This window comes from Saccostrea echinata, unplaced genomic scaffold, assembly GCF_033153115.1.
Source record: "Saccostrea echinata isolate AGI-Se365-2 ecotype Australia unplaced genomic scaffold, CSIRO_AGI_Sech_v1 ptg000001l, whole genome shotgun sequence".
NCBI classification, from domain to species: domain Eukaryota; kingdom Metazoa; phylum Mollusca; class Bivalvia; order Ostreida; family Ostreidae; genus Saccostrea; species Saccostrea echinata.
In genome coordinates, this window is record NW_026889750.1 from 8,097,501 (window position 1) to 8,114,224 (window position 16,724).

At 35.0% G+C, this 16,724-nt stretch overlaps 1 protein-coding gene across 3 annotated transcripts in view; it reads left to right on the top strand.

The window, feature by feature from the left end:
- Positions 1 to 16,724, top strand: part of LOC133184452 (adenylate cyclase CyaB-like) — a 48,713-nt gene that overhangs the window by 28,000 nt on the left and 3,989 nt on the right. Inside the window, exons 1-5 of one of the 3 annotated variants that reach the window (XM_061319548.1) lie at positions 6,033 to 6,055; positions 6,169 to 6,325; positions 6,512 to 6,613; positions 6,808 to 6,933; positions 10,584 to 10,929. The exons of 1 other annotated variant lie outside the window; for it this stretch is intronic. In XM_061319548.1, coding sequence (XP_061175532.1) covers positions 6,170 to 6,325; positions 6,512 to 6,613; positions 6,808 to 6,933; positions 10,584 to 10,733 — 534 coding nt within the window. In that variant the 5' untranslated portion in view covers positions 6,033 to 6,055; position 6,169 and the 3' untranslated portion in view covers positions 10,734 to 10,929. Of the gene's footprint in view, positions 1 to 6,032; positions 6,056 to 6,168; positions 6,326 to 6,511; positions 6,614 to 6,807; positions 6,934 to 10,583; positions 10,930 to 16,724 lie in introns of those variants that run through there. One more of the 3 variants, XM_061319539.1, reaches the window with a different exon arrangement.

Below are 16,724 nucleotides of genomic sequence, written 5' to 3' on the forward strand. Positions count from 1 at the left end.
AGATCTATCATCCCATACAAAAAAAAGGTACATATAGGCATGCCTTTTTTGTGCTTATTCAGTACCTAAAGTGTGCCTACTAATATAGGTACAGAAAAGGCATACCTATTCTGTGCCAATAATGAACTTAATTTTTTTCCAATGTACCTAAAATGTACCTACTTTGGACTTTGTCATTTTTCAATGTGCCTGAAATGTACCTATATTGAACTTTGTCATTTTTCAGTGTGCCTGAAATGTACCTATATTGGACTTAAATATTTTCCAGTGTACCTAAAATATACCTACATTGGACTTAGTCATTTTCTAGTGTGCCTGAAATGTACCTACATTGGACTTTGTCATTTTTCAATGTGCCTGATTAGTACCTATAAAAGACTTAGTCATTTCACAGTATTTTCGTCTACTTACCCATACCAAAAATATTAACATTTCCATATATCTTTTCTTTAAATTTTGTACCTTGAGGATGAGTAAACTTTTAGAATATACAACTTTTTGTACCTAAAATTGACAGTCATGTTTGAATTTAAGTAAAACTTAATTCAAGACTTTGTCATTTTTCAATGTTATTTCTACACTAAATTGGACTGTCACATTTATTGCATCTTTGTAACTTAAAACTGATTTTTTCAACATGGGCACCTATTTGTGATAATATTTAAATAGAATCATGTTTTTCAATCAGAGAAAAATGAAAACTCAAACAAGTGAATCAATAATTAATAACAATTGAAATTATACTTTTATAGTAATACAATTATATCATGACATTTAGGATGTGTCATTTGTGTGTGTGTGTGTGGGGGGGGGGGGTTAGAATAAAAGCCACTTTTTATCCATCATTTCTTTTTTTTTTAAAATTATTATTCAACAATTTTTGTTCATTTGATTATTAATAATATTATACTTAAGATTTTCAGTTCATTAATGCAAGCATAATGTCTACTGTGTTGGGGGAAAAAAAGGGGGGGTAATTTTGTTAATCAAATGCCAAAAATATATATATAATTATCAATTCAATTCAATTAAATTTTTTATGGCAAATAAAAGATCCATTTTTGTTCTTTAAAAACCCCCTCTACCCTACAGGGTTCTTAGTAATTTTGTTTTACATGTTATGAAACAAAGGAGGGGGGTGTCTTATAAACACAGTATAATTATAAATACCAATATTTTGACCATCTGAATTGCCCAGTTTAACAGAAAAAAGTGTATTAAAATCAATAATACCTTGTGTTACAGTCCATTAAATGATATCCAAATTAGGACATCTCTCTCTCTTTCTCTCTCTCTCTCTCTCTCTCTGGTGAAATACAGAAATGTTAGGGATGTTTAAATTTACTTATATAGAGAGTGGGAATTTATTTATATCCAGCATTCCAGTGATATTTTAAAATAGACTTCATTTTTCTTTGTATGCAAAACGATGTTGATTTCCAGTGTTCTTCAGTGACACAGGTGTTTGTACTTGGTGACCTTTATAGCTTACACTGCAGAAATTTTGGCTCGTGTATCACGTGCAGTTCTTCAATCACAAAGGGCTGATTTGAAGTCTACAGCTCAATCATAATAGGTAAATAAACAAAAGAAAAAATAATAAAAATGAAATAAAAACAAGATATTTATGAAATTTGTTTTAAACTATAACTGATAGTAAAGTAGTGGCAGTAAAGAATAGTGTCACATTTACAATTGATCAGGCTTGAAATTTAATATAAATAATAGCCTTCAAGGTGTTCAAAAGACCTGTCCTTATTGTTTAATTTACCATACACATAGTATGTAAACATGATGTGTATATTTTACAGGGTTCATGTAGTGACACTTCATTTCGATGTTTGGGAATGTACTTAGAGTGCCAGTTACATTAAGATTTTAGCTGAGGTCTAGTACATAAAGAATTTGTTGTAAATCAATAAATTTAATCAATTTCACATGTAATTTAAAAAAAAAAGAAGTTATGTGAAATTAGAATGGCGACCCCGATTATAACACAAAATGGCGTCCAAAATGGCGGTCCCGATTATTTACCCAATTAGGGACGCTATTTTTCAAGGAATTCATACTAATCGGCTTTTTAATAAAGTTGACGCCATGTAACAGTTGTTAAATATGCATTGTTATAATTTTTTATTGTTTACACGAACTATTTCATGAATAATTTAACAAACGTTTTTAAAATCACGTGACTCCTGCGAAGTCTACGATTGGTCAGCGACAGCGCGGATATTTCAGAGACGATTTGAAAATTTGCTGTGATGAAAATTTCAAGAAGAAATCAGAGACTTATTAGTCGGTGAGTCTTTATTTCAGTTTAAATTTTGATGCTGCTTGTTGTAAATGCATTTATCCACTTAGAGAATGCATTAGAATATGAATATCAAGTGTAGATTTCGCGATATTCTAGGTATTTGTATCGTAGATTTCTGGTTTGTTTTGATTCAAGATGGCAGTGCTACACATGAAGTAAATGTACTTAAGCATAATCTCTTTCTTTAACATTATGTATCACAAGACTTTTGTAAAAAAAAAAATGTAATTTAGAGTCTTTTCTTAAAATATAAAGATATGAAATGTGTCAATATCTGGGAACAGTTACTTACAGTAGCCTCTGCATGAGCATGACGATAATAACAAATGAACTGTGTGAGATAAAATTATTATAATAGGGTCTTTGAAATATAAGATAAAGATCTTTGTTTTAAAAGGGGGGGGGGAAATTTTAATGAATCAAGCAAAATTTACAACCTTTATCCAGCATAATAAAACATAATAAATTTTATATTTATATAAGTTGTGCATAAATTTCTGATCATCTAATCCCCAAGCTCTCCACTTCCATATCGGGGGGGGGGGGGGGGGGGGGGGGGTAATATGAGACACATCATTTAATTCAGAGTGTAATGTTTCAATAATTCAAACATAGTGTGTGCATGTGTGTTGGTCAATATTAATGCCAGATAATTTCATGAACAAACATATTCTTTTTTTTCAACAGAATACTTGTCTCCTGTGGTCATTTAAATTCCAAGCTGGAGGGAAATGCATTAAAACTATAACTTTATCAGTAAGTATAAGATCTAATCTGATTTTTGTAAAAAATGAGTAAATGTATAAGAATATAACAAGGCACTGCTCATCAAACTCCAATGCAAACTATAGGGATTTCATCTACTAAATATGCTTAAAAATATTTCAGCATAAAATGTAACTAAGTAAGTGAAGATAGGGACCTATATACTAGGTCCCTGGTGAAGAGCAACATAATAATAATTGAACTTTTTCAGAATTGAAAGAAAATGACATGAAACTGAAAGCCGAAATTGCGTAGCATATTCAAATGGAGGATCAGTGTTTTTAGAGTCCAGATGGAAACCGCAACTGTAAAGCAATGAAGACTAACAAGGTGTGCTGGTAGAAAATTCTGTGATGGATAGGAACTCTATAAAGATAATGAAGATTACATGAATTACAAGTGAACAATTCATGGGGGAAAAAATTGACATGAAATGGAGTATACTTTTGACTTTGTGTATTTAAATTAACTTATGTATATGCCTAAAAAGGTATGTCTATTTATTTCTTTTATTTTTTCTTATTAAGAAAGTTTAAAATATCATTATCTTGATATCATTAACCATATTAATCTAAATTAATTAAATGTTAGGGATTTGATTAATTAAATATTTGGAATTTTAGGTATAGATTGTATTTATAGAGATGACTTTTTAAAGAAGTGTTTTTCATATATTTTGATGTACTATCATGCAATAAATTTTTATTTTTTCCATAATTATTATTGTTTAAATCAATTTTTCTTTTACATAGGCCTGCCTCAAACGTGCCTATTTGATAGGTACATTATAGGCATACCTTAAGTATACTTTTGGCACAGACTCTTGAGTACCAAATTGGTAGGCATACTTAAGGTAGACTTGTAGGTACATTTTAGGTATACCTAAAGGGTACTCATCTGAATGTTTGAGGTGTGTACCAATATTGTGCTTTTTTGGTACCTAAACTGTAGGCATACTTTAGGTATACTTTTGGCACATTCTTGAAGGTACCTTTTAGGTATATTTATAGGCACATTGTAGGTATGCCTAGAAGGTACCTATCTGATCGTGTGCCAATATTGTGCATTTTTGATACCTAAAGTGTGCCTATTAATAAATATAGGTATACTTTAGGTATGCCTATTTTGTACCAATTTGCTACCTATACTTGAACAAGTGGTTCCAAACTTGCATACCTTAGGCATGCTTTTTTTGTACCTATTTTTACCCAAGATAGGCATGCCTAATCTGTACTTTTTTTTGGTATGGGATGATCTATAGAGTTTTTAATGTCCTATAAATAATTATTGCCAATTATCTTGCAACCTATAGTATTTTTAGTTAATGTATACTTTCATTCAGTTTATACAATTATGTACATTTATATAGATTTTCAACATTTGGCTTTCATTGGGGAAAAATATGCTTATACAGCATATATACATTGTAGCTCTTTCAGTGTGTATCTTCAAAGCATCTGTAAGAAGAAAAATAGTTTATATACCTACCTACCCAACTTGAGAATTTAGGGTCAGGTAAGGGGAAACAAAGATATTTTAATAGGAGTAGCCCTATACATGCTTTATTGTGTATAAGAAATAACTTTGCAATATTTTTCTTTTGATTTAGATGATCTATAAAATATGCAAAATTTGTACCGCTTTGCCATTGTGAAATTTTTGTAAGTGAGCAGTTGTTTTCTGCACTGTCCAATCAATTCTCATGTTTCCCACACATGTTTACCTGGAAAAATAAAAATCAATCCCCACTTTTAAACCACAGACATATAGGTAATGCAAATATAGATTATGTGCATGTACAGTAAAACTTGTTGAATACGGATGTTGTGCATTCCATCATGTTGTTCAGTCCGGCGTAATATTTTAGTCCCTTGAATTTTCTTTATAATTTGTGTTTAATAAATGTTGTGCAATCCGGATCTTGCCTATTCTGTAAAGCGGCCGCTATTTTAAGAACTTACTGCTCATAATTAGTACAAATTATCTCCTCTAATCCAGCCACTTATTTTTTACCTGTGCCAGCTGGTCATTAGAGAAGTCTCACGTGGGGTCATTATTATCCCGTTAATGATCTATCCTGTATCGACAGTTTAGATTTTAACAAACGTGATAAAAAAATCATTAATGGCTAAAGTAAGGCGAGGAAAGTTGCGTGTAGCATGTCTGTAGAAAAACTTGGAGACTTATTCATGACCTCCTTTCTACTTTCGTTTTGCGTGCACGACATGCAATTCGAATTACTTCCCTTTGTGTCACTAGTTTACAACGACCAAAGCGACAGAAGATTTTGGTTCAATATTCATTACATTTAGAACATTTGAAATTAACAAATACAGTATCTAAATATTCAAACATATTAATTTTAAAAGAAAGAAATTAATTAGGAATCTGTCCCTAACAAAATAATATTTATACAGCTACGATAAGGTTTTTGAGTGTATTTTAAACACTTAACGATTTTCAAATTTGATAAATGACCTAGAGATATTATATTTCGATACTGAATAAAAAACGTAACAGAAATTAAAATTCTGAAGAACAAACAGAGTTCAAAACAAATGGAAATGGACGATTTTTTCAAGTGAAACATAAAAAATGACACATTTGATCAAGTATTTATTTACCACTCTTTGTTTATATCTATGTAATTTTTAACTTGCTATAACGGTTCAATTTTCTCCAATCCAGATGTTGTCTAATCCGGCCAAAAATTTTGGAACCACTGGTCGCCGGATTAGACAAGTTTTACTGTATAATTTTTTTTCTTTTGTACTGCATTTTTTGTATTTACATTAACTTCCAGTGCAGCTTGGTTTAAACAGCACATCTGCTGCTCAAGTTATAACTTCTGTTGATGCTTTCATTGGCCACTGTAGCAGTAAGCTGACATCTTGTTGTGTGCCATTTAAGCCATTTTGATGTCATGTCCCAAAACTAGAATTTCAGGGTCCTTACTTGCTTCAGTCTGAGAAAAAAGTATTGAGTTATATGATATTTTTTTTTAAATATGTTCAAGAATTTGTCACCAAGATTTACGTATGATGACATTTTTTCGTGATGTTCGGATGTTTAGCGTATTTTTGTTGCAGAATGCCATCAAATGTGGAAATTAAAGCTTCAATTGTAAGCCTATCAGACTTTAAAAAGAAAGCCAAAGAACTTAGCAGAACAGAGGGAGAAGAACTGATACAGGAAGACGTATTTTTCAATGTTCCAAATGGCCGTTTGAAATTAAGAACCATTAAGGTAAAGTCACTTTGTTTGGAAAAAAATGTTAATTATTACAAGGCGAAGGATTTTTTTTACGAGCTTGTAGTTTGAGGTTTCCCATGATAAATGGTTTGAGAAATGCCATTTTCTTCAACATCTGTGATAAAATCTTTGAAAGTCTATCAGAGTCTGTAAGTGTGTAAACTAAAAATTCTCCTTTAGGATGTAAAATCAGAGTTGATTTTCTACGATCGACCTGACCAGGAAGGCCCTAAGCACAGTGAATTTTACACAACCCCGATAGATCACCCTTCTTCATTTAAGGTAATTTCTTCATTTTTGGAACACCTTAGTAAAGTAAGTTGATCCCACATTTAGAAGCCTTAATGAACTTCTGTATTTTTGTAAGTTTCCAAAGGTCATATTGTCATACTAAATATTTTTTAAGAGAAATGATACAGCTTAAATATATACTGGTACATGTACTAATTTATACAATTATGAAGTCTGATTTTCAGGAGACTCTGGGTAGAGCTGTGGGGGTAAAAGGAATATTGAGGAAAGTGAGGACACTTTATATGGTGGGACAAACCAGAGTCCATGTAGACCAAGTAGAGGGGCTAGGAGATTTCATGGAACTGGAGGTGAGGGGTTCACTAAGAGTACAATAAATTACAGACTAGTGACTAGGTCATCAAGTAGTGTCTGAGGTCATCAAGTAGTGACTGAAGTCACCAAGTAGTGATAGAAGTCATTAAGTGGTGACTGAGGTCATCATGTAGTTACAGAAGTCAATGAGTAGTGACAGAAGTCATAGAATAGTGACTGATATCACCAAGTGATGACTTGAGGTCACCAGTAGTGACTAAGGTCACCAAGTAGTGGCAGGGGTCACCAAGTAATGATTAAGGTCACAAGAAATAGTGACATAGGTCACCAAGTAGTGACAGAGATCATTTAGTAGTGATAGAGGTCACCAAGTTGTGACAGAGATCATCTAGTAGTGATAGAGGTCACCTAGTAGTGATAGAGGTCACCTAGTATGATAGAGGTCACCAAGTAGTGATAGAGGTCACCAACTAGTGACAAAGGTCACCAAGTAATGACTAAGGTCACAAAAAATAATGACATACGTCACCAAGTAGTGACAGAGATCATCTAGTAGTGATAGGGGTCACCACGTAGTGACAGAGATCATCTAGTAGTGATAGAGGTCACCAAGTAGTGATAGAGGGCACCTAGTAGTGATAGAGCTCACCTAGTAGTGATAGAGTCATCTAATAGTGACAGAGGTCATCTAGTAGTGACAGAGGTCACCAAGTAGTGACAGAGATCATCTAGTAGTAATAGAGGTCACCAAGTAGTGATAGAGGTCACCAAATAGTGATAGAGGGCACCTAGTAGTGATAGAGGTTACCAAGTAGTGACAGAGGTCACCAAGTAATGACTAATTTCACAAATAATAGTGACATAGGTTACCAAGTAGAGACAGGGATCATCTAGTAGTGATAGAGGTCACCTAGTAGTGACAATGGTTATCTAGTAGTGAAAGAGGTCATCTAGTAGTGAAAGAGGTCATTTAGTACTGATAGAGGTCACCTAGTAGTGATCGAGTCATCTATTAGTGACAGAGGTCACCAAGTAGTGACAGAGATCATCAAGTAGTGATAAAGGTCACCAAGTAGTGACAGAGGTCACCAAGGGATGAGTAAGGTCACAAAAAATAATGACATAGGTCATTTAGTAGTGACAGAAATCATCTAGTGATAGAGGTCATCTAGTAGTGATAGAGGTCACCACGTAGTGATAGAGGTCACCACGTAGTGATAGAGGTCATCTATTAGTGACAGAGGTCATCTAAATGTGATAGAGGTCATCTTGTAGTGTTAGAGGTCACAAAGTAGTGACAGAGGTCATCTAGTAGTGATAGAGGTCATCAAGTAGTGATAAAGGTCACCAAGTAGTGACAGAGGTCATCTAGTAGTGATAGAGGTTACCAAGTAGTGATAGAGGTCATCTAGTAGTAATAGAGATCACCAGGTAGTGACAGGGGTCATTTAGTAGTGATAGAGGTCATCTGGTTGTGATAGAGGTCACTAAGTAGTGACAGAGGTCACCTAGTAGTGATAGAGGTCACCAAGTAGTGACAGAGGTCACCAAGTAATTACTCATTTCACAAAAAATAGTGACATAGGTTACCAAGTAGTGACAGAGATCATCAGGTAGTGATAAAGGTCACCAAGTAGTGACAGAAGTCACCTAGTAGTGATAGAGGTTGCATAGTAGTGATAAAGGTCACCAAGTAGTGACAGAGGTCACCAAGTAATGAGTAAGGTCACAAAAAATAATGACATAGGTCATTTAGTAGTAACAGAGATCATCTAGTGATAGAGGTCATCTAGTAGTGATAGAGGTCACCATGTAGTGATAGAGGTCACCACGTAGTGATAGAGGTCATCTAGTAGTGACAGAGGTCATCTAAATGTGATAGAGGTCATCTAGTAGTGTTAGAGGTCACAAAGTAGTGACAGAGGTCATCTAGTAGTAATAGAGATCACCAGGTAGTGACAGGGGTCATTTAGTAGTGATAGAGGTCATCTGGTTGTGATAGAGGTCACTAAGTAGTGACAGAGGTCACCAAGTAATTACTCATTTTACAAAAAATAGTGACATAGGTTACCAAGTAGAGACAGGGATCATCTAGTAGTGATAGAGGTCACCTAGTAGTGACAGAGGTCATCTAGTAGTGATAGAGGTTACCAAGTAGTGATAGAGGTCATCTAGTAGTAATAGAGGTCACCAGGTAGTGACACGGGTCATCTCGTAGTGATAGAGGTCACCAAGTAGTGACAAAGGTCATCTAGTAGTGATAGAGGTCATATAGTTGTGATAGAGGTCACCTAGTAATGACAAAGGTCACCTAGTAGTGACAGAGGTCACCAAGTAGTGACAGAGGTCACCAAGTAATGACTTATTTCACAAAAAATAGTGACATAGGTTACCAAGTAGAGACAGAGATCATCTAGTAGTGATAGAGGTCACCTAGTAGTGACAGAGGTCATCTAGTAATGAAAGAGGTCATCTAGTAGTGAAAGAGGTCATTTAGTAGTGATAGAAGTCACCTAGTAGTGATAAAGTCATCTAGTAGTGATAGAGGTCACCAAGTAGTGACAGAGGTCATCTAGTAGTGACAGAGGTCATCAAGTAGTGAAAAAGGTCACCAAGTAGTGACAGAGGTCATGTAGTAGTGATAGAGGTTACCAAGTAGTGATAGAGGTCATCTAGTAGTAATAGAGATCACCAGAGTGACAGGGGTCATTTAGTAGTGATAGAGGTCATCTGGTTGTGATAGAGGTCACTAAGTAGTGACAGAGGTCACCAAGTAATTACTCATTTTACAAAAAATAGTGACATAGGTTACCAAGTAGAGACAGGGATCATCTAGTAGTGATAGAGGTCACCTAGTAGTGACAGAGGTCATCTAGTAGTGATAGAGGTTACCAAGTAGTGATAGAGGTCATCTAGTAGTAATAGAGGTCACCAGGTAGTGACACAGGTCATCTAGTAGTGATAGAGGTCACCAAGTAGTGACAAAGGTCATCTAGTAGTGATAGAGGTCATATAGTTGTGATAGAGGTCACCTAGTAGTGACAGAGGTCACCTAGTAGTGACAGAGGTCACCAAGTAGTGACAGAGGTCACCAAGTAATGACTTATTTCACAAAAAATAGTGACATAGGTTACCAAGTAGAGACAGGGATCATCTAGTAGTGATAGAGGTCACCTAGTAGTGACAGAGGTCATCTAGTAATGAAAGAGGTCATCTAGTAGTGAAAGAGGTCATTTAGTAGTGATAGAAGTCACTTAGTAGTGATAAAGTCATCTAGAAGTGATAGAGGTCACCAAGTAGTGACAGAGGTCATCTAGTAGTGACAGAGGTCATCAAGTAGTGAAAAAGGTCACCAAGTAGTGACAGAGGTCATCTAGTAGTGATAGAGGTTACCAAGTAGTGATAGAGGTCATCTAGTAGTAATAGAGGTCACCAGGTAGTTACAGGTGTCATATTAATGATAGAGGTCACCAAGTAGTGACAGAGGTCATATAGTAGTGATAGAGGTCATTTAGTTGTGATAGAGGTCACTAAGTAGTGACAGAGATCATTGAGTTGTGACTAAGGTCACCTAGTACTGATTTAGGTTACAGAATGGTAACCAATATTGCTGATACTAAGTAAGAGGTTCTATCATTTTCTTTCAGTGCTGTAATATGTACATGTTTTGTGTATACATTTACAGGTACAAATGCAGGATGGACAATCCATTGAAGAGGGACAAAAAATTGCAGACGATCTCATGGGAAAACTGGGTGTGTCAAAGAAGGACCTTATTTCTGTGGCTTATATGGACCTTTTACTGAAAAAGCAGTCAAAGGCATCTCAAGAATAGAGATATGAACAATAAGGACCAGTTCAAAATGTGTTTGGTGTTCAAGAAGGCAAACCAGTGTAATGATTTTTTCATGAATTTTATCAGCAAGACTGAACTCAATTTTTTTCATTAAATCAGTGTATGGACAATGTTTTAAGACTTCAAATGTTAAATGTAACATTGTGGTATATTACTTTTACATTGATACGATGTATTGCTGACATAAACTATGGGCACTGTGCTTGTTTCTTGTTTTTGTTGCTGTTAAATAAGTACATGTAGTAAAAAAAGGCGGGTTATGTAGAATGTAGAATAAAGTTTGTTTAAATTGTGGCTCCTAGCTTGGGTAGGGTGGAGCCACAAAATGTCAAAGTTAGCAAGGCCACACTATATTATACATGTATTAATATTCAAACATTCCTAAGTTGTGTGGATTCATTCTTTTTTTCCCTCAAATTATGGACCCTTTGGTAAGGGTGGGGCTAAAATCGGAAATTTGACACAATGCAAGTGTACATGTGAAAAATATTTAAAAGTCTTCTAAGGAACAACAAGGTAAGCATCCCACTGTTGTGTGGATCTAAGTTCAATTAAATCTTCACCCCTTGAATAGGTTGGGGCCACAAAATGGGGTCAATTTTTTTTTTTATGAAGACGTATTTAAAAATTTCCTCTGAAGAACAGCAGGGCCAAGGTGACTCGGGTGAGCATTGTGACCTTTAGGCCCTCTGTCTCTCTCTCTCTCTCTTTCCCTCTCTGATGCCTCACCCACAAGGGCTTATCCAAATTGCTCTATCACAGGCACCTGACATTTCTTATTTTTCTTTTAATAAAAAAAATATACCCCCTACCTAATACCGGTACTTCATGTGAATTAGGGGAATATTTTTTTTTTATTATAAGAAAAATAAGTGATGTCAGGTGCCTGTGCTCTATATGTTTATATGTAAAGTACATAGAGAGAGAGAGAGAGAGAGAGAGAGAGAGAGAGAGAGAGAGCAATATTAATAAGAAGCCCCTTTGCCTCACCCATCTTTGATAAAAATGCCTCCTCAATGGAACCAATTTTAAAATGAGAATACAGAGGAAAATATTTGATACAAACGAACTTGCTGAGAATTGAAAAAGGTGCATGATTCACTGAAGGTGCAGAAGAGGAGAGTTATTATGTTCCCCAAACGGAGTTTGGGAACATATTGTTTTTACTCGGTTTCTTATTATTATTATTATTAAGGTCTTCCGTCTTCAGCGGAAGACCTTCTTGTTATTCTTAGGTTTCTTTTCCACTATTTTTATTATTATTATTATTGTTTTTTTTTTCTTACCGATTTTGTGCGAGTTCTCGGAAACGGCTCGCTCGATTTTCATGAAACTTACAGGTCTGATAGAACATAAAAAAACCTAGATATATATTTTGTTGTTTTGATGACGTCACTTCCGGTTCCGAGCTTTCCGCCATTTAGTGATTTTCGGAGGGTCACTTTGTCCAGCAGTTTTTTCAAAAGCGCTTCTAAACAGAAACGTGACATTTTTCGGCGATGATAGAGCAAAATGTGTAGATGTGACATGCGCATTTCTCTTTCCCGGCAAGTGCCGCACTTCGTCGTTCGCTATGGCCCGAAAAAAGTCCTGTCGGGACTTTTAAAATTTCTAACACTTTTTCTACAATATCTTTTTACCTGTAAATATTTTGTTAAAACATATAGAGCAAAAGTTGTGTAGAATGATACGATCTTTCAAAAGATATCAACAATAAGGGGCTGGCCCCTAAAATTAGGGAGCTAGAGGGGCCAAAAGTGTTTTCCTGATATCTGAAAATGTATTGAGAATTTGTATAGCATCATAGAAGCAAAGTTGTTCAAAATGACAAGTAGCAGCTAAGGAGATCATCAAAAGTCGTCAAAATGACGTCACTTCCGGTCACACCGGAAGTAATGGTAAATAGCTCATTCTTGCTCATATGACCGTAGATGTCTCCCGAACTCGATCTCATCTTCTTAAAATTTAGACGGAAGACTTATTTGTTGCTTTGCAACAAGCTCGTCTAGTTATTAAGGTCTTCCGTCTCCACGGAAGACCTTATAGTGATTCTATTGTTTCTTATTATTATTATTATTATTCTTTTTTTTTTAGACAAAATTTTGTGCACGCGATTTCTCGAAAACTATTCAATGAATTTCCTTGAAATTTTCAGGGATAAAAGGTCTTTATATGAATTTTATATAAAATTCCGTTTTTTGGTAAATTCGGTTCCAGTGCCAAGTTATGGACAATTTTCTGATTTTAAAATGACATTTTGTCCGCGAGTGTTCTCAAGAATGGCTTAAGATATTAACTGGAGACTTGTTAGAGATGATAGAACATGATTTCTAGATTGGAGAGGGAACCTTTTCGTTCGTCGTCGGCACTTCCGGTCGCTTACGGAAGTGATCAAAGAAATCGTTAAATTTCAACTTTCCTTTTTTAAATAAATTCTTACATCACATTATTGCATCTCTTTTGTAGTTCTGAAATATGTTGGTCCCACAGGAAATAGAAACGTCAACTTCCGGTTATAAGAGAAAAACTACATAATTTGAGTAGTTTTCTTTCCCATTAATATCTTTTGTAGATAAAGTATTTGGAATGATTTTAAAATATGTTATACAGACAGCAAATGTCCAGAGTGACCTCAAATATCTTTCAAAAATTCACTTCCGGTCGCGTGTTTTTCTGTCCTCAAAATGAGAAGTTGTCTGAGCAAGATCTCTGAAACGGTAAGAGATTAAGACACCAGACTTATATGAGCAACAGACCTTAAGATGTAGCCAAAACCACTTGGGTTCAGAGCGTCAGCCGTCACTTCCGGTCGTCACAGAAAGTGACCAAAGAAATCGAAAATTTCAACTTTTCTTTTTTCATTTAAAAATTGCATCACTTTATTGCATCGTTTTCGCAGATTCGAAAGATGTTGGTCCCACCGGAAAGAAAAACGACAACTTCCGGTTATAAGAGAAAAACTACAAAATTTGAGTATTTTACTTTCCTATAAATATTCTTTATAGATAACGTATTTGAAATGAATTTGAAATATGTTATTCAGACTGCAAAGGTCTAAAGTAACCTCAAATTTCTTTCAAAAATTCACTTCCGGTCGCGTGTTTTTCTGTCCTCAAAATGAGAAGTTGTCTGAGCAAGATCTCGGAAACGGTAAGAGATTAAGACACCAGACTTATATGAGCAACAGACCTTAAGATGTAGCCTAAACGACTTGGATTCAGAGCATCAGCCGTCACTTCCGGTCGTCACAGGAAGTGATCAAAGAAATCGAAAATTTTAACTTTTCTTTTTTTATTTAAAAAAATTGCATCACTTTATTGCATCGTTTTCGCAGATTCGAAAGATGTTGATCCCACCGGAAAGAAAAACGACAACTTCCGATTATAAGAGAAAAACTACAAAATTTGAGTACTTTACTTTCCTATAAATATTTTTTTATAGATAACGTATTTGGAATGAATTTGAAATATGTTATTCAGACTGCAAAGGTCTAAAGTAACCTCAAATATCTTTCAAAAATTCACTTCCGGTCGCGTGTTTTTCTGTCCTCAAAATGAAAAATTGTCTGAGCGAGATCTCAAAAACAGGTAAAAGATTAAATCACCAAATTTTTATAAGTAGCAGACCTTGAGGAGTAGGCAAAACCATTTTGGTTAAACGCGTTCGTCGTAACTTCCGGTCGTCACAGGAAGTGATCAAAGAAATCAAAAATTTTAACTTTTCTTTTTTAAATTAAAGTTTGCATCACTTAATTGCATCTCTTTCACTGTTTTGAAATATGTTAGATTCCACCGGAAACAAAAACGTCAACTTCCGGTTTTAGCTGATAAACTACGTTATGTCGATATTTAACTTTCTCATAAATATTGCTTATCGATAAAGTACTTGAAATGTTTTTATGCATTTTGTAGATTCTGCAAATGTATAGAGAAACGTCAGAGATTTTTTTTTTTTTTTTTTTTTTTATAAAATTCACTTCCGGTCGCGTGTTTACCTGTCCTCAGAATTATAATTTGTTCTCACAATATTGTTCGGCAACAGTAAACGACTGAAGTCTAAAACTTTCAGAAATGATAGTCAGTCATCAGTTTATTTGAATCGCGAGGAAATCTTATATCGCCGTTACTTCCGGTCGTGACAGGAAGTGATGCAAAAAAGTTAATGGTTAGCACGTTGGATTTTCACGCTGACAACCAGGGTTAAATCTCCAGAGTGTCTGAATTTCTTTTATCACCTTTTCAGCTTGAATTTACTATTTTATTTTCAAAATCGGACGGAAGACCTCTCATTGCTCGCAATGAGTTTCTAGTTATTATTATTATTCTTTTTTCTTCTTATTTCTTCTCCGGTACTTTTTTGTCCGCGAGTGTTCTCGGAAACTGCTCATCCAATTGAGTTAAAACCTTTTTAGGGTTAATAGGCATGTTATGTAGATTTGCGGAACAAAGGTCATTTTGCGCGCACGTGCATGCACGTGCGTGCGGGTGCAATGGGTAAAATAACCAATATACTTGATATAGCTGTAACTTTTATATTTTTTGATGAAATGCTTTGATACTCAGAATATAAGGATATATTAAAAGTGTGAACAAGATGACATGGTCAACATGCACATGCATGCGCGTGCGCGCACGCGCAAAGCGTAAAATGACCAATTTACTTGATAATATCGTATCTTTTATACTTTTTGATGAAATGCATTGATACTCGAAATATTTATATATATAGAAAGAGTAGACAAGATGACATGGTCATCATGCACATGCATGCATATGCATGCACGTGCGCGCGCATGCAATGTGTTAAATGACTAATATAATTAATATAGCCGTAATTTATATATTTTTTTATGAAAAGCTTTGATATTAAGAATATATAGATATATTAAAAGTGTAGACAAGATGATTTGGCCATCATGCACATGCGCGCGTGCAATGTGTTAAATGACCAATATACTTAATATAGCCGTAACTTTTATATTTTTTGATGAAAAGATTTGATACTATGAATTAACAGACATATTATAAGTGTACGCAAAATGGCATGGTCATTATGAACATGCATGCATGTACGCGTGCGCGCAATGCTAAGATGACCAATATGCTTGATTTAGCCGAACTTATATATTTTTTGATGAACTGTTTTGATACTGAGAATATAAAGATGCATATATAGTATAGACGGGATGACATGGTCATCCTGCACATGCATGCACGTGCGCGCGCGTGAAATGCAAAAAATGACCAATATACTTCATTGCCTTATTTAATGAAGCTTACAGGAAAAAAGTCACCAAAAGGGAGTTGGGGAGCGTTTGGGGAACATCTGTAACGGTTCCCGTTACAATTATAACTAGTTTAGTTTATGAGGTGCATTTTACACAACTCCTCCAGAACTGATCACTCCCTTGTTTGGCATTGTAGCCAGGTTGATTTATATCCCTTCCTTGTTAAAGCTATTGTTTACATTAGTTACCACACAGCTGTGCCTTCTTGCACATGTACCATATACACCTTCCCTTACTCCAGTGAATACAAGGTGCATATACAAATTTTATTATTGTCTAGATCCATTAAGAGTCTTTTCATTTTTGTATTACATAGTGTTCTAGATAAATACATGTATATTTTGTTCCTTTGATCTGCCATACATGCCACTGACCAGGAAGTCCTGTTTGTGATGCCCCGCCATGAATATGGCCGGGGCATATAGTGTTTGTCATGTCCGTCTTCGTCCCTCCGTCCTTCTGTCCTTCCGTCACACTTTGCGTTTAGCTCTGTTCAAAGCTCAGTTTCAAAGAAACTATCCAAGATATTTTTATCAAACTTCATATGCTGATAGTTATTGATGAGAGCTATGCAACTGCATCAACTTTTTTTGACCTTGACCTTTCTTTTGACCTTGACCTCACTTTTCTTAAATTAGTGTTTAGCTCAGTTTTAAAGATACCATTCAAGATAGTGTTATCAA